Source organism: Oryx dammah, unplaced genomic scaffold (genome assembly GCF_014754425.2).
Source record: "Oryx dammah isolate SB20612 unplaced genomic scaffold, SCBI_Odam_1.1 HiC_scaffold_23, whole genome shotgun sequence".
Taxonomy (NCBI): Eukaryota; Metazoa; Chordata; class Mammalia; order Artiodactyla; family Bovidae; genus Oryx; species Oryx dammah.
The window spans coordinates 45,056,198-45,075,266 of record NW_024070207.1 but is presented as its reverse complement, the minus strand read 5'-3'; the positions used below and the strand labels follow the sequence as shown (position 1 = coordinate 45,075,266).

Here is a 19,069-nt window from a genome sequence, read left to right as displayed (position 1 = left end):
GAGAAGGAAATGGCAACCCACTCCAGTATTTGCCCAGAAAATTCCATGGACAGAGGAGCCTGGCAGGCTACAGTCCATGGGGTCACAAAGAGTTGGACATGACTGAGTGACTAACACTTGATTAAAATAGAAGAATTAGATTATTATAATTCTGCTCATGAAATCCTTTGTCATTTAGGGTGGGGGAAGAAGGTATGCAAATATTATGGATATTAAGAAAAGTTAATTTGTTATTGATCATAAGTGAGATACCAGGAGGTACATAAATGCTGCTATCTAACTATTCTGAAACCTCCTTTGCAGTATCTCACCACCACCTCCCCTAACTCATTCAGGGGAGGGCTTCTGCTCCTTTAACAAATCTTGCTATGCAGTTCATAATTATTTCAAACAAGCTATTATCCATCATGGGCTAACTGCATTGTTGTTGTCTTTTGTTAACTCTCTGGACAATACAATATTTGAAGATAAATAATAACAGAAGCATTTCAGACAAGAAGGGAAAAAATGCAAGGGGAATGATCAGAAGTAGGGGTTCCAGCACTGTCGAAGGACACAAAACAGGTCATAGTTCCTTGTATTTAATTTTAGGAATAAGTGGACATAAGACTGCAGGAAATATACTTGAACTAGTGAGTAATGCAAACTACCAGACACTTCTAATGCTACTTTAGCAAAATTCATGCAGGCATACACGCTAAGTAGCTTCAGTCATGTCTGACTCTTCACAACCCTATGGACTGTAGCCCACCAGGATCCTCTGTCCATGGGATTTCCCAGGCAAGAGTACTGGAGTGGGTTGCCATGCCCTCCTCCATAGGATCTTCCAGACCCAGGGATCAAACCTGCATCGGCAAGCAGGTTCTTTACCATAAAGCCCAGCAAAATTAATATTTCAAAGCAAATAACATATACTTCATACAATTATCCCCCATTGATCATCCATCAAGGAAAACATTCTCAGGAATGTTCTAAATTAAGATACCCCTTTATTAGCTTCATTGTAATTGCTTTAAGAAGTTAAAAAATTATTTAAATTTATTTATTAAAAAAATATATATTCCACTAATTTCAAGAAGACATCTCCCTCTACTTCCAAATCACTGTTATAATAACAGAACATAACCAAACACAATGTGCATAATGTACCTTTAGCTTTACATACCATCCTGCAAAACACAATAACACAGGATTAATGGATGGCACTGCTTACCTACTCAAGTGATTAGAGAAATTCAATCATACTTTGGAAGATTTAATATGATTCCATGAGTATGATCTACAATATGATTGATTTCATTAACAGCATAATTTCAGTGACCTTTTCAAGTCCAGTGTGATGGGAATTCAGGAGTCTGAAGTTCATACTTGCTATTTCAACATTTTCACCTACTTTTAATAGTTTCCATCTGAGTGGTAACACTCTGTTCAGATGTGGTTATCTGCTTCTCCATTCTTTTCTGCTGTGCTTATGCTACAAAGTATCATGAATTCCTCCCATGGGAGTCATGCCCTTGCTAGTATCGATGCTTTTATTGCAGAATCTGCCCCCAAGGTAGCCAGATTCTTAACACTGCCCCTCTCTGCAGCTCACAGCATAAACTGCTCCTCCATGACACATGAAGGACACTAATACACACACACACACACACACAGAGTCAGCTCACACCCATGCATACAGCCCAGGATGTGTGCATTTCAGATTCCAGAAGCTCCTGGCCTAGCTGTCATGAGTGCTACTCAGGCACTGTGTTGGCATCTTCACTGACCAGAGACCCCTTACTTCCCCATGAGAAGAAAGGACTCACTTCGTTTGGTGGTAGGGAGGAGATCTCATCTATTCATGCCTTCAACTTCCACCCTGAAAACGTCACCCTCAAATCTAATCAGTTTAGATTCTCTTTCTGGACCTTACCTCGTAGCAAGGTAGCATCATAATTTTGGCCCAAGGCACCATAAAACCAAAAAATTGAAATCACCATAAGGCCAAGAACTACATTTCTTTGACCACCATATCTCTTTCTCCTCTAAATCTACCCAGGCCACTGATTACTTCAGATGACTGATTTTTGGTTTCACTGGGTCTCATTCAGCTCTCAGCTCTTGACCAGCACTTTCCCACATCCACCCCAAGGATGGACCTCAACCTCCTCTGCTATATGGTTATCTACCCCTGTCACACCCTCCAGAAACAACCTGCTTAGGCTGGAAAAATGACTCCTGCTCTGGACTTTGCCTCTTCACCAAAGTAACCGTAAACTGACTTTTTATCTGACTTCATGCCAGATTCAAAAGAGTAAACAAAGTCTTGTGCTGCTCCCATTTCCACTATCCCTGAGCCTACCCTGCTCCTATGGACTCCTGACATTTTCCTACCGAAGCCAAGGTCATAGGAAGAGATCTGTTTCTGGAATGATGCTTTGGTTCCCAGGCCTAAGAGTAAGAGCCCAAGTTTACTGAGTGCTCATCCTGTAGCAGGGACAGTTCAAACTATCTCATGGGTGTGATCTCACTGAATCAACACCCATAAAGTACCCAGGAGAATGATTAGGATCTCATTTAACCCACACTGTGAGGTTTACCAGTACAAATAAAAGAACATTTAGCTTTGAAAGGTCTTAAACAACAAGGAAATTCATTACCTAAATTAGAAGTTCTAAGGTAGGGCTGGCTCTGGATATGATACAATGAAGACATTGGGGCAGATACAGATAAGAACTCAGAACAGCTCAAATCCTCCATGACAGGTCCTGGCTGGCACAGGCAGCCCCCACGAACCCCTGGACCAAGGTTCCCTGACTTAACACTGCAGCGACTTAACTGGGTAATTGCCTCACAAAGTATGCAGTTTCTTCTCAACACTCACCCCACTACCTCAGTGCCTCTGAGCCCTCCAGGCCCACAAAGAATTCTCAGCATAGCTCAGATAGCAGCAGTACAAGATCTAGGAATCTTGTCAGTTTCTTCAGGCAGGAATCTGGGGCACATGGATGGGTGGGAATTCTAAGGGGATCTGCCTGAGGAAGATGAAACGTTCAAATCGGGCCCCATTTAGTATGCACACATTTATCCAAGATCTGGGATTTAATGTTAGCTCAAGCACCTAAAAGGGGTTTTAAAACAATATGCTACACTATGTATTGAAGCCTAAAATCAATAGCACCCCACAGGCACTAAGAGTTAACAGGCAGAACATCTCTGACCATGCTGAGGAAGAACCCCAAAGTTCATGAAAATGGAAATATTGTGTGTCCTGACTTGTACTTGTTGTTCCAGTCTAATTATTAATAGTGTCCCCTTGAAGCTCTCTCAAAAGTGTCCCAGTTTGAGATGGTGTGCCACCTGCCTGCTCATCCACCCCTTACCCATGCCACCTCAGAAGCACCAGAGAACACTCCCTTCACCAGGGCTATAAGAAAGGCATCAGTGGGGGTAGTACCAGTTTCCCCATAAAGCCCTGTAGTAACTGTCCTCTGGAGCTTAGTCCTGACAGTGGGGAGTACAGAGATTGAAAGTTGAATTAGATTCCCTGATACCAGTGGGAATAATGAGAGTCAGGGTGAAAGTGGCAAAGGCCAATGATAGCCCTTAACCATGAAAAGACACTTGCTGTTGTTGTTTTTATTTCGGTAGTGCTTGAAATTTATTGAAAAGAATGCAAATGCTTTTTCCAGGTAGCATTGAGGAGCTGGGCTGAGTACCTGCTTTTGTTTGTATTGTTCGGTTTTTAGTATTTTTGTCCAAATGCACACCTCGATGGGACTGCTGCAATTTTGAAACGAAGATGACGGGTGTGCAAAACTGGTGCATAGGAGAAATGTCAACAATTGGGTTGCCAGGCACAATGGGCCCCTGCAGCAATCTGGTGGGCCAGGAGGAAGACCTGGAGTTAGTAGGGAACAGTTAATCAAGGTGAAAGATTAGCCCCTGGGGAGGGGGGTGGAGTTGTTGGTGAGCAGTCCAAATCAGTGTCCCAGGAGCTGTAGCCCACAAAGGCATCTTCTAGGTTGCTCCTGATCTCCAAAGGCCGGGTCTGTCGCTGGAATCTGGTGGAGGGTGCTTGGGTGGCAGCGCAGGTCCCTGGGCAGTGGTGCAGGCCTGACAGTCGGCAGGGCAGAGTATAGGCTGACCGGTTTGTAAGAGGGGTTTTGCCCTAGAGCTGGGGCTCAGAACACAGTTCTAATGAGCAGTGAGGGTCCTGGGGCTGGCCAGAGTGGGCAGCAGAGTGCACTTCAGAGACGCCCCAGCCTCAGCAGCAGGTGACTGGAGAGCACTATGCCTGGAACAAAGACAAGCACTACGGCAGAGAGTGGAGGGTGAGGAAGACAACCAGAGGGGAGAGAAAGGCCAGGGGATCACAGCGTTAGGGGAGCGCGGTGGCTCCGGGCGGGGCGAGGCGGGGAGGCAGCGGGGGTGGCGGCGGGCAGTGCCCTACCCCCCCTAGGCCCGAGGGTCTCCGGGCCTAATAATCATCTTCATCTTCGTCTTCGTCTTCTTCGTCGTCATCCCAGCCAAAACACTGTTTCATCTCATCGAGGAAGGCCCGGTAATCGCCCAGGATGGGGCTATCCATCTCAATGTAGGGCACCACCCACTCCTCGGCTTCCCCGGTGAGCAGGCTGATCAGGAATGCCACCTTCATGGCGTCGTTGCAGAATCGGTTCTCGTTGACGAGCATGTAAGACGCCGTCTGCACGATAAACTCGGGGAGCCGGGAGCTCTCGCCGTCAAACGTTTCGGGGAAGGGCACAGGGCAGCTCGGCGGACGTACCTGGCGCAGCAGGGTGGCCCTCTCGCACACCAGCAGCCGAAGCTGTTCCATGAGCTGGCTGTTCTCGATGCTAAGGGCGCGGTGCCGCATCAGAAGCGCGTGCAGCAGCAGGACCAGCTCATCCACCATGGCGAACAGCTTGGAAAGGCAGGGCAGGGCGCAGCTCGATTCGGCTAGGCTAAGGTGCTCTCGGAGGCCTCGCAGGAAGTGCGTGTCGGAGGAGACGTGCGGTGGCTAGGGGCGAGGGGCGGTGCGCGCAGGGGTCCCGGCGGTGGCGCAAGCTCCGCCCACACAGCCGAGCTGACGGTCCTGCTCAGGCACCGCCCGGCTGGAGAAGGCGGGGCCGGGGAAGGCAAGGGGCGGGGCCGGGGTGGCCGGGACAGGGGCTCGGGGTCCGCGCTCGCAGGTCTCGGGGCCGCTGGATAAAGGCGAAGACCCAACCTTGGGTGTGGATCGGGCCGTAGCCTGGACCGTGCAGGCGCGAAAGACCCATCTCTCAGAGAGGTTCAACCTGCTCAGGTTTAAAGGACTCACCACCCTTCAGCCAAGCCGAGTTATACATCTCGGTGTTCCTTGGAGGGCCAGTGGCCCCTGGGTTCCCTCTGAGTGGTTTTAACACATTTCTTGGCTTATGAAATCTCCCTCACCCATAGAACCGTTAGCAGTGCTGGCTGCACGCCAGCGTCACACCCTGTAAGAGTTATGAAAGACCCTCAGGGGTCCTGTCTTTCATGACAAAACGATATTTAAAAGGGATTTTTCTTTGGTTGGAAAATAGTATTGTGTACTTCTATCCCTTTGTTTAAAATTATTTTTGGAAATAGCAAAGTGTAGAAAGTTCTGCACAATTTAGCATCCAATCACCATTTGCCGGAGTCCTGCCTATCTTTGACTCTACTTCTGTCCTAATGTTAGTGTCCCTTGACTACTGGGTATTTATCCCCTGCTTAACAATAAACACTTGTGTTTTAAAAATGGCTTTGCTTTTCTACTTTGAATGCGATTATTCAAATAGTTGACAAATGAGTTGGGGAGACAGCCTCTGGGCCACCACATTCTGTTGGAACGCCTTTTAAAATATATTCCCAGTCGAATCATTTCTGTTACTTCTACCAATACCACCCTGGTCCCAGCCCTCCTTTCTCACACAGGCTGTTGAAACTAACCACTTAACTTCCATTCTTCTCTTCCTACAGTGTATGTATTCCCCAGAGTAAGGACAGGACTCCTTTAGAACAAGAGTTAGATCACTTCCCCTCCCTGCTGTAAACCCCCCAATAGTTTTCCCTTCTCAGTCAAAAGAAAAACCAAAGTCTTGGTAATGGCCTATCAGGCCCTACCTCATCTGTGCCTCCTGTCAGTTCCTGCTGTGCTCTAACCACATTGTTCTCCCTGCTGATTCTTGCACACAAGTAGCTCTGGCCCCAGGATCTTTGTACTTTCTATTTTTTCTGCCTTGGAAGGCTCTCTCCTCATTTAACTGCCTGACTCTTTCTCCCTCGGGTTTCAAAGAGGACTTTCCTAACCACTTCACCTATCAGAGCACCCCATTCTCTGCCAGTAATCTCTAACCCCTTGCCTCACTTCATTTCTCTGCACAGCATTTATCACACCAGTAGCCATCATATCATACAGCACTTTGTGTATTTGTCGGCCTCCACTTTAATATGGAAGTCTGTGTGGACAGAAGCTTTGCTTTGTTGGTTGCTGTATCTATCCATAATGCAAGAAAAGTGCCTGGCCCACAGCAAAACTCCATAAACATTTGGTGGATGAAAGAATCACAGGGTTCAGATGTTAAGATAGAATTTACAAGTGGTGGCAGCACAGAGTGTTCAGAAATGCTCAAGTTGTCTGGTATGTTCTATCTCTGATCATGAATAGTTTCCATTGTGAAATTATGGCTGACGTAATAAAAGTGGCAAAATAAAATTTTTAAACCCTATTCAGTCCTTTTACAATAGATTTGATGGACATCCATGGAAGTGAGAAGCTGAGAAAAAGGAGCGAAACGAGACCAAGTTCCAAGGGAGAGGAGGAGGATCCCACTGCAGTGAGGGTGGGCAGGGAAAAGGACAGACAGGTGGGAATATGAACCCTTGAACTCTCCTGGGATGTGAGCTCCCCCAGTGGATCAGAAGGCCCTTGAAACCAAGCAGGGACCCTCTCTCATTCATCCTTTCATCTTCTGCATCTAAAAGCATTAACTAGTTGCTCCATAAGTGTTCAGTGGCTGGAATGAAGGGACAAGAAGTGTTAGAGGTAGGTTTCTGGGCCTCCTGCTCATTCACAGCTCAGGGTGGAAGGCGAACCTGCCTGGGGCCACAGTGAGTATCCATCTCTACTTTCCAGCTGTAGACCCTAATCCTGGAGGAGAGGCCCAGGGCTTTAGTCCCAGAAGCACACATCCTGTGGCAGGCACTGGATCTGGCAATTGACATGGGTTGTCTTGTTGACCTTTGCACAAAGACCATACGTGGGGATGGGCCCTCTGGGAGCCTGAGACCCAGGAGTTATAGACTTGCCTAAACCCAGGAGAGCAGTATTTTGGTGGTACGATAGATACCACTGTCTTAGCTTCTCTGATTGTTGTGCCCATGTGCTTCCACTGAAAATTATTTCTGCACTGGAATTCTGTGGATTAGGAAGGTCTGTTGACCCAGAGATGATTAGACCTTTGCTGTTCTACTCCCATTCCTACAAACCCATGACAGAGGAAGTCAGGGAGGAAACCAGAGGAATCAGCCACTAGTATTACCTCTGAGAGGGCTCTGGGTACCTAGAGAACAAGAAACGCCCAGGCCAGAACTGACCACAGAGCTGAGCAGGGATTTTGTGAGGTGCAATGGCAACCCACTCCAGTACTCTTGCCTGGAAAATCCCATGGACCAAGGAGCCTGGCAGGCTATAGTCCATGGGGTTGCAAAGAGTCAGACACAACTGAGCAACTTCACTTCACTTTCCAACTTGGAGGGAGAAAAAAAGAGACAGGCAGTTCATCAGGGAAGCAGTTGGGAAGAGGCGGGTAGTATCACTAGATAAATTATATAGAATTGTAATGCTCATGTTAACCAGCTTCCTGGTGCCTGTGAGGCTGTCCCAACCAAGGTCAAGGCCTACCAGACCCTCCTTGCCCATTTATCCCACTTATGACTGCATGGTGCCTTCCTTCTTCCCCTTTCTCCTCTAAAGTGACTCTTCAATGTTCCTTTATGGCTATGTGAAGATGCTGGCGGCAGTAAGTACACCATATGACTTATCTCAGACTCAGAAACTTTATCAGAACAGCTCTGGCCCAGAACGTTCCAAGGGGAGTTCAAATCCCATGCTTTGGCAGGAGCAGGGGCCCAAGGCCAAGGGAGTGAGTGATCCCAGGTGCTGAGCATTTCTACCTCCTTCCAAGCTCCAAACACTGCCCTGGTATATACCTAGCAACCAGACTGTAAGATTCCCTTGAAATAAACACGAAAACATTCCTAGATTTTTCATCTTCCAGAGGAATGTGTACAGATTGAGAAAATCAAGCTGACACTTAAATATGCAGACAGGAGCAGAAAACAGCTTTGAAGGGAATATTTGCCAGAGGGTCAAATGGATGCCACTAAGATATGGGCCTTTACCCATACACACCTCCCCCTCACTCTTCATAACCAGGTCCACCTGGGGCTGTGCTTTTACAGTAACCACACCTGCAGGGCTGTGGAGATCTTCAGCCTAAAGAGAGCAATAGGACGGTGCAGCTTTCTTCCTCCTGTCTTCATCCTCTCCAGCTCACCAACGTGCACTGAAACATCTTTACGTGTTTATTCAAGTACTGAAGAAACATATTCTTATGTCAAAAGAAATTAACTAATACTGGCATGCTGAAATAAAAAGGAAACATTCCCAATACCTTTCCTTCTTCCTGCAAAATCTCACTTAAGAGGATTATTGAAAATCCAAACTTTGGTTTGCCTCCTTCCATTGTATGTGTGTGTGTGTATGTGTGTGGAAGATATGTGTATATAGATATAATATATATGTATACACACACATACATAGTGTTTACAGAATCTTAATACCTATAGTTCTGCTAACAAATACATGTCAAACTCCCTCACATGTCAGGAGGCACAGAGATATGATGCACAGAGCTGTCTTCTTCATAACTGCATAGTACTTCTGAATTTCTTAGGTACATTCCTGCCTCAGAACCAAAGAGATCCAACATGGCTCAGTTTCTCAGATGATGCGGGAGAAGGATGGCAACAAATACACTCACAGTCTCAAAGATGTAAAACTGGAAAAATCAGATTTTTATAACTGAATTATGATTTCTATGAGTTAATATCTTATTATTAAGTAATCAGTATTCATGTATGTTTTTAGATGGCTGTAATATAGCATTTATTGCCCACAGTATATTGCACTAGGTTTTTCTTCTCATGGTTTTTCATTCTTAGTTATTTTAATATAGTTAGTATGTTGAACATGCAAGAGTTTATATAGTTGGTTTGTTTCTGACATTTTCATACATTTTAGAAAGTATCTGACATCATCATGAATTTTTTCTTGTAAGTGTTAAGAGTGTGACTTGGCATAATTTGTGTTTATTTATTTTAAGTATACTTTAGACCTCTCTTTCAAATTGGCTAGTTACTTTAATTTAGACTAAATTTTTCATGAGGGATAATGGATGTGGTGAGTTGAAAATAACCATAAATTCTTTGCCATTTAACCTATCAAACATGAAATTGCTCAGTCATGTCTGACTCTTTGCGACCCCATGGACTATACAGTCCATGGAATTCTCCAGGCCAGAATACTGGAGTGGGTAGCCTTTCCCTTCTCCAGGGGATCTTCCCAACCCAGGGATCAAACCCAGGTCTCCCACATTGCAGGTGGATTCATGACCAGCTGAGCCACAAGCCACAAGCCACAGTTCTTTACCTTTGGCCCATCAAAAGGTAGAAACAATTTCATCTGCTCCTTTAATCTGGGCTGGCATTGTGATTTGATTTGACAAATAAATTGTGGTAGAAGCAATTTGTAACTTATGAGGCAAAGTCTTAAAGACCTGAGGTATCTGCCTGTCACTTGGAATGCTCCCTACTGGGTGGTAGCCAGCCACCATATAAGAAGTCTAACTACCCAGAGACTGTCATGCTACAGAGAAGCTCACTGTACCCCCATGGAGAAAAGAGGTCATGCGGAAAAGCCATAAGGCAGCAGACAAACTTGAGAATGAAGCTCCCCCTTGGACACTCCAGCTCAACAGAGCCATTGCCTTAATGTAGCTGAGTGGATGACACCAGCTGACTGCAAAGAGAGCCTCATGAATTCCAAAACTACATAAACTCCAAGTTGACAGAATCATAAGCAGATAAAATGGCAGTTGCTTTAAAGCATGAAGTTTTGGCATGCTTTGTTTCATGGCAGCAGAGAACTGAAACATGGAAAAACTCAGGATAGGCTGAAGATATTAATAAAAGCATGAACCTCATATAAAAGAACTGATATTATGCTAGGAATCCATGCATGCGTGCTAAGTCTCCTCAGTCGTGTCTGACTCTGTGCGACCCTATGGACTGTAGCCCACCAGGTTCCTCTGTCCATTGGGATTCTCTAGTCAGGAATACTGGAGTGGGTTGCCATTTCCTCCTCCAAGGGATCTTCCCCACCCAGGGATCAAAACTGCATCTCTAACATCTCCTGCGTTGGCAGGCAGGTTCTTTACCACTAGTGCCACCTGGGAAGCCCTAGGAATCTAGAGTCCTGTACTATTTTCTTAATTTTATATTTGTCTATTTGGTATTCATTAATTACAGGGCCAAACTAACAGCCAAAGTTGTTTATGTCTCCCCTGCAGTCCAGATCTCAGATTCTGAAAGTGTCTCCTGTATCTAAGTCAAACACACCAAGTCAGTATTTCCTCTGACCTAAATCAACTCAGGGCCAGGTACCAAACATTAGGGACAGTCCCTATTCCTCAGTGCTCACTAGAATTATTTAAACTAGCTAATCTTCAACTGTTTACCTAGCCTTGCCTAGCCTTTCCCATGAAAACTCCAGTAAAGTCTCTCTGGCCTAAGTCTTCACCCTCACTCCTTTCTTCATTTTGACTAAAACCTGGTGTTTCCCAGGTGTCCCTGCTTGGCATGGCATGCCCCCTCTTGTCAATGGCATTGACTTCTCCATATCCTCTTTCAGTCCATAAATTAAAATTAAAATTCTGTTGGTACAATTGAGACAAGTCCAAAGTAACCATCTCCTGTGAGGAACTGCTCAGGAGTGTGTATGTGTATGTTCACATCTGTCTCTTTGTGTGTCTGTATCCACGTGGATATACGCATACTGCTGCCCTCTAACACCATGTACGATCTACCACTATGATCTACCACCACTCATGTACCATCATGGTGCTACTTGTAGTTAGAACTGGCAGAGTCACATATGACAAAGGTAGAATCAAAGCTGACCATGTTTTCCAATGAATATGTGTGCCTACATAAAAACAGTGAAGCACATTTTAGAGAAGCATTAGGAAAAGAAAAGAATTTTTGAAATTTGGGTTCAAATTCTCATATTCTTACTTAGTGTGACTCGAGCAAGTCTCTTAATTTTTCTGAGTCTCAGACTCCTTTGCAATAAATATTTCTAATGGTAGTTTAGTCGCTAAGCCATGTCCGACTCTTGGGAACCCATGGACTGTAGCCTTCCAGGATCCTCTGTCCATAGGATTCTCCAGCCAAGAATACTGGAATGGGTTGCCATTTCCTTCTCCAGGGCATCTTCCCGACCCAGGAATTGAACCCAAGTCTTCTGCATTGCAGGCAGATTCTTTACCAACTGAGCTACAAAGGAAGCCCAATATTCCTAGTAATAGGATCCAAATCATAAGGTTGCAGTGAAGATCAAATGATAAAATACAAAGGTGTTTGTCAAAAATAAAGCACTGCCCGCAGATTGCATATTATTTTTCACCAGAGAATTGTGATTTATTAGTCTTACAGTGACTCTACTACTTGTATTTTAAGTTTAATGTGTAGTTAATTCACTTCTCTTATCATGGTATCCATAAATCTAGCTATGATGTTTAACTTTTAAAAATGTTTACTCTTGAATAAGAAGTTGTTGGAAGCATAACATAAGGTTTCATTTTGGTCTTGTTTTCTGTCAGTTCAAAACACGCTGCTCTCGTAGATATGAGGCGTAAGGTTTCTGGTTTTGTTTTTAGAGAAAACCAGTGTCCATTATGACCTTCTGAAGGCCAACCTGTAACATTTTCTATTTCCTCCTTCCATCTTGGGAGAATCTGTGCCACATCTGTGATGCGGACACATGATGCTTTCCCTGAGTAAAGAGGCAATTGTACTTCCAGAAACTTTCTTTCATCACTGCGCCACCATGGTGGTCACCTGGAAGAGGCCAGCAGACTTGGGACATCTGAGAGACCAGAAGCGAGGTTTCTCTCAGTCCTTGCAGCATCACTGATCACCCTTCAGCTGAGTCCCATGATCCTCTCCTCTCAGGCTCCCTAGGGTTTCCTGCTAGCCCTTCAAGTCCCTTGTTTCCTCCTTATCCACTCAGGGTCTATTTCTCTCTACACAGAAAAAATGATTTCATTAAAAATGAGTTAAAAAGTCCTCCCTAGGAAAGAGGAAGCATGTGATGTAAAAGAGTATCCTCAGTACCTTTCCCAAACCCCATACTGGTTCCTGCAAGTATACCAGTTGCTATGCAAATTGGCAATGCAAGTCACAGTGTTGGAGGGGACGGTGCCAATTTCTCACTCTATGGGCTCCAAAGTTGTTAAATGAGAGAAGAACCTGCAGAGAGCTCCACTAATGAAAGTACTTCAGATTTCAAATGGGGACATGAAGGGCCATGGAAGAAGAGTAACATGCCCAGGGCAAACATAGAACATTATCTTTAAAGGCAGCGTGGAACTGTGCAAAGAAGACTGGACTAGGGGTGCAAATACCTGGTACAGCTTTTACATCTGTCATGTTCTCTTTCAGACAAGCCCTTGAGCACCTCTCAGCTCCAATGTCCCTATTTATAAAAATGAATAAAAAATGCCTCCTCCCAGAGCCAGTGTGAGTCTCAAGTGAGAAAATGGATATGAAAGTAAGTTTTAAAGTGTAAAGTGGTTTTCACACATTAATTCTGAATATTCATTCTTTTAAAACTTGTTTTGAAATAATTTCAAACATACAAGAAACCTGTATGATTTTTAAAAATCCCTACATGTCCTTCCCCCTTTAGCATATTTGGCATAGCTTTTTCTCATAGTCAGTATTTGTATGCTTATCAGTACATTTCTGTATTGTATTTTTTTTTCTTAAACCACTTGAGAGCTGCAAGCGTGAAGGCTTATTTCTACATAGTATTTCAGTGTGTATTTGCTATAAACAAGTACACTGTCCTATAAAACCTTAGCCTAACTATCAAAATTAAGGATGCTCATTCTCAGTTGCTTCAGGCCTATCCAACTCTTTGCGATCCTATAGACTATAGCCCACCAGACTCTTCTGTCCATGGGACTCTCTAGGCTATCTTCTCAATCCAGGGATCCAAACCTGGGTCTCCTGCCTGTGTCTCCTGCATTGGTAGATGGGTTCTTTACCACTGAGCCACCTGGGATGCCCCCAAATTAAGAATATAATGCTCTTATTTAATCCACTTATCTTATTAAGATAATGAAATGTTTAGGTCCAGAATTCAGTCCTGGATCATGTGTTACATTTAGCTGTCATGTCACTTCAAGTCTTTCCTTGATGTGACCTTAGCTTTGGAGATTGCAGGCTTTCTAGTAACAAACTGTTCTTTCATTTCCTGATAGTTCTCTGTTATTAGATTCATACTATGCCTCTGGGGAGTTTTTCTCAGTGCATCATATCAGAAAGCACACAATACCCTTTTATTCCATCATGTGTGATGGTAACTTTTAGCAGTTGGTTAAGATGGTTTCTGTCAAGTTTCCCACTCCAAAGTTACGACAATTATCTTGTACTTGTTAAGAAATATTTGTCCCATGGACGGAGGAGCCTGGTGGGCTGCAGTCCGTGGGGTCACGAAGAGTCAGACACAACTGAGTGACTTCACTTTCACTTTTCACTTTCATGAATTGGAGAAGGAAATGGCAACTCACTCCAGTGTTCTTGCCTGGAGAAACCCAGGGACAGGGGAGCCTGGTGGGCTGCTGTCTATGGGGTCGCACGGAGTCGGACACGACTGAAGCGACTTAGCAGCAGCAGCAGCAGCAACAGCAGCAGCTTGCATTCTACTTAAAAAGAGATTTTTCCATCCTATTATTCATGTTTTTTAACAGTAAGGCCCCTTGGATTCCTATTTTATTCAAAGGTTGTAACCCATTACTGTCTATATTCATGTCAAAGCTCGAATTTCTAAAATTTCCCAAGTGAGAACTGTTTTAAGATGCCTCCTGTGTCCTTTGGATGTACTTACCTTACTCTTTGAGAACTTTCTTCTTTTCATGGATAATAAACTATTCCAGGGTCATCTTGGACTTTTCTGGCCCCCAATCTGGAAATAGCCATTTCTCTGAGGGAACTTCATTACCTACAGTAGAGAATGGTTTTCAGAAATAAAGATGTTATGGTTAGGAATACAAATTTTTATTGGTATTACAGATTTTTCACTTCAACCTCATACCCTACTTCATTCTGAATATAACCATTAACTTGAGATAGATCATAGACCAAAAGTAAAAGTTAAAACTATGAAGCCTCTATCCAGAAAAGAAAAACACTATAAATTGAACTTCATAAAAATGAAAAATGTATTGTTTACTGAAAGATGCTCTAGCAATTATGAAGAGACAAGCTACTGAATATATATACACAAATATACACATCAAGAACTAATATACAAAATAGATAAATAGATTTTAGAATATTTAAATAGAACATATGTTTCAAGAACATATAAATCACTCCTAAAAATGGACAATAAATATAAAAAACTCTTAGAAGACAGTCTTTTCAGTTTTTTACAAAGCCGAACATACCATACAATTCAGCAGTTGCATTGCTCTGTATTTACTGAAATAAGTTGAAAATTTATGTCCAAACAAAAGTCTGCACGTGAATGTTTATAGCAGCTTTATTCACAATCGCCAAAACTTGGAAGCAAACAACATGTCTTTCAACAGGTCAGTGGCTAAATAAAATGTGGCATATCCAGACAATAGAATAACTCAGCAATTTTTAAAAAATGAGCTACCAGGCCGAAAAAGACATTGTAGACTTTAAATGTATATTGCTAAGTGAACGAATTGATGTGTTTCAACTGTGGTGTTGGAGAAGACTCTTGAGAGTCACTTGGACTGCAAGGAGATCCAACCAGTCCTTCTTAAAGATCAGTCCTGGGTGTTCATTGGTAGGACTGATGTTGAAGCTGAAACTCCAATACTTTAGCCATCTGATGTGAAAAGCTGACTCATTTGAAAAGACCCGGATGCTGGGAAAGATTGAGGGCAAGAGGAGAAGGGGACAACAGAGGATGAGATGGTTGGATGGCATCACTGACCCAATTGACATGAGTTTGGGTAAACTCCAGGAATTGGTGATGGACAGGGAGGCCTGGCGTGCTGCGGTCCTTGGGGGTCACAAAGAGTTGGCCACGACTGAGCGACTGAACTGAACTGAAGTGAAACAAGCAATCTGAAAAGACTACATACTATGTAATTCCAACTATATGACATTCTGGCAAAAGCAAGACTATGCAGACAGTAAAAAGTTTAGTGGTTTCCAGTGGCAGGTTGAGGGGTAGGAATGAATAGGCAAAGAGAAGCTTTGTTGGGAATGAAACTATCCTGTATACTAATATAATGCTATTATACATTTCTCAATACCCACGGAATTGAAAGAGTGAACTCTAATATTAACTACAGACTTTAATTAATAATAATGTATCACTATTGGCTCTTCAACTGTGAAAAATATACCAAACATATCTTTCAGTAAGGAAAGATGTGAATAATAGGAAGAATTTATGAGGGAGAAGGAGGTAGAATATGGGCACTCTGTACTTTCTGCTCAATTTTCCTGTATACCTAAAACTGCTCTAAAAATAAAACTTATGAATTAAAAAGAAAAGACAAATGACTCAATTTTTTTAATGGGCAAAAGTCTTGAATAAACTAGTCTGCAAAATAAGACATAGGAATGACCAATAGGTATATGAAAAGGTGATAAACATCATTAGTATAAAGGAAATACAATAAGAAACTACTTTATTCTCATTTAGAATGGCCAAATATTTTAAAGAGCTAACATGATGTTGAGAATGTGAAATGGCTGGAACACTCATACACTGGTGTTAGGAAGTAAAATGGTATAGCCAATTTATAGAGCTGACAGGCAATTTCTTATACAGTTAAACATATATCAGCACTATGACCCAGTGATACTGCTCCTAGAATAAAAACGTATGTTCACGAAAGTTCACTCCTAGAATGTTCATGAAGCATTGGAAACAACCCAAATATCTATCAGCAAAAGAATGAATAAAACAAATTGTGGTACATCCATATAATCAGTACCATTCAGCAAATTACTAATACACACAAAGATGAATCCCAAAAGCATCATTCTGAGTGAAAGAAGCCAGCCATAACTGTATGGCTCAATTTGTGTATAATCCCATAACAGTCACAATTACATTTTAGCAGTAGAAATCAGAACAAATGTTGCCTGAGGCTGGATGTATGTGCAAGGGGTATCGATTACAAAGAGTGCAAGGGGTATCGATTACAAAGAGAGACAAGAGAAATTTTGAGGGTGATGAAAGGGTTCTATATCTTAACCGCAGTGATGGTTACATGGTTCTGTACAATCTTAAAGCTCATCCAACTGAACACTTAAGATCCATGCCTTCTAATTTATATAAATATACTTGATTTTTTTTAAAAAAAAGGACTGTGGAGTATTATCTTCAAAGACCTTAACAAAAGAAAAGCTGATGCAAAATTCTCAATATAACAAATCTGACATTTGATAATAAAGATACAGAGTACTTTTAGCATTTGAGAAAAACTAAGCATAACACCAATGCATAACACCCATGACTCATTTTGGAAGATACTGCTAATTTCCAAATTTTGATTATCTCTCTCTCTGGGTCCATTCAGAAGGCACTTTTTTTGTATAACGTGTATGTGTACAAATTTCAGTTACCATGTGTTGTGGCCTGAATTGTGTCCTCACCCCAAAATTAATCTGAAGTTTAACTCTGGGTCTGGAAGATCCCCTGGAGAAGGAAATGGCAACCAACTTCAGTATTCTTGCCTGGAAAATTCCACGGACAGAGAAGCTTGCTGGGCTACAGTCCATAGGGTTGCAAAGAGTTGGACATGACTAAGTGTGTCCACACGACCCTCATTATGTCAGAGTGTGACCATATTCAGAGACAGGGAATTTACAGAGGTGATTAGTTAAAATGAGTTAAGATGAGCCTTAATCAAATATGTCTAATGTCTTTATATGATGAGGATATTTGGTCACAGACCTATACAGATGGACAATGATATCAGTTCAGTTCAGTTCACTTCATTTCAGTCTCTCAGTCATGTCTTACTCTTTGCGACCCCACAGAAGATGTTGTAAAGACACATGAAAGAGGGAGCCATCTACAAGCCAAGGACAAAAGCCTGGATCTTATCTTTCCCTCATGGTTCTCAGAAGGAACCAACCCTACAGATATCTTGATTTTGGACTTCCAGCCTCCAGAACTATGAGAAAATAAATTTCTGTTATTTAAGCTACAAATCTGTGGTACTTTGTTATGGCAGCCTTAGCACACTAATACACCATGGTTAAGTTAGCTCACACCAATTCCCCAAAATAGGGTTCAAATGTCAGTTACCACTTGAATAATTGCATAGTGTATTAGTCATTCAGTCTTGTCCAACTCTTTGTGACCCCCTGGACTGCAGACCACTAGGCTCCTCTGTCCATGGGATTTTTCAGACAAGAATACTGGAGTGGGTTGCCATTTCCTTCTTCAAAGCATAAGGTACAGATGTTTTCAACTAACTCTTCAATTTACGTGTTACTGTATGAATAACAAATACACATCATGATAAATGACCAATCATATCATTTTTTACACAGTGTGTCAGTGATTGGTCACTAAACAGCTGATATTTAGTTCAGACACAGACTGCAGAGCACACATGCTAAATGTGTTACATACTTTCCCCCCAGGGAAAAAGCCACGTGACATTTTATAAAAATGGATAATAGAAAGATGGTACTGGTCAACAAATGAAGGTATAGCAATGAAACAAGAAAATAAAACCGAGCATGATGTGGTCATAATGGAGAGAATGAAAAAGTCACAGAAGTAATATGTTCAAAAACACGTTAAAGGACCCATAAAGAAATTTCACAGTATTAAAAATGCAAGGGGGATGATTTATATCTAGAAACAAGTATGATCATTTGCCAAGGTGTAGAAAAGATACTTATTTGCTATCATTTGTCCCCTATGTGCTGGGAAGCGGTTGTGATTTTCTAGGATCTCAAGGAAGCTCGGAAGGTCTATCCCTGTCTGTGGTTACAAAGCAGATGTCCCTAAGAGCTTACTGGGAATCTCCTGGGAATCTTACTTCTGCCTATGCATCTGGCTACAACTTCTGCTGGAGTGTAATAGACCGATCTGTTCAACCTTCTAAATCTCATGCAAGTGCCTCTTATTGGCAGACTTCAATCTAGGACCATTTAGGACAGGGGATTCTGAGAAATTATTCTCTAGCTTCTCTTCTGTGATGCAAAAAAAAACAAAACAAACAACAACAGCAACAACAACAACAAAAAGCTTAAAATCGTTTGATGGTTGTAGTAGGGAGAATAATGGCCACTGAAAGGTGTCCAATCCCTGGAACCTGTGAATGTTACCTTAAAAGTGAAAAGGAACTCTGCAGATAAAATTGCACATTTTTAAAAGGTGAATTGTACTGTACGTAAATAATCTCAATAAAGTATACATTTAAATCATCTCAATAAATATATATTTAATAAAGTATACACCTGGGGCTTTTCAGGTGGCACAGTGGTACAGAATCTGCCTGCCAATGCAGAAGACTCAAAAGACACAGGTTCGATTCCTGGGTTGGGAAGATCCCCTGGAGAAGAGAATAGTTACCCACTCCATTATTCTTGCCTGGAGGATTTCACAGAGAAATCTTGGCGGGATACAGTCCATAGTGTCACAAAGAGTAGGACATAACTTAGAACACACACACACATACACAAATCATCTCAATAAAGTATACATATATATGAAGAAGCA

General features: G+C 42.6%; 1 protein-coding gene across 1 annotated transcript; it reads right to left on the bottom strand.

The window, feature by feature from the left end:
- Positions 1-3,612: 3,612 nt before the first annotated feature.
- On the bottom strand, positions 3,613-5,099 carry LDOC1 (LDOC1 regulator of NFKB signaling). Its single transcript, XM_040265395.1, has one exon. The coding sequence runs from the start codon at positions 4,898-4,900 to the stop codon at positions 4,463-4,465; it is 438 nt and encodes a 145-aa protein (XP_040121329.1). The 5' UTR covers positions 4,901-5,099; the 3' UTR covers positions 3,613-4,462.
- Between the last annotated feature and the right edge of the window lie 13,970 nt (positions 5,100-19,069).

Coding starts and splice junctions, on each gene's coding strand:
- LDOC1 (XM_040265395.1), bottom strand. CDS start 4,900: ATGGTGGATGAGCTGGTCCTGCTGCTGCACGCGCTTCTGATGCGGCAC.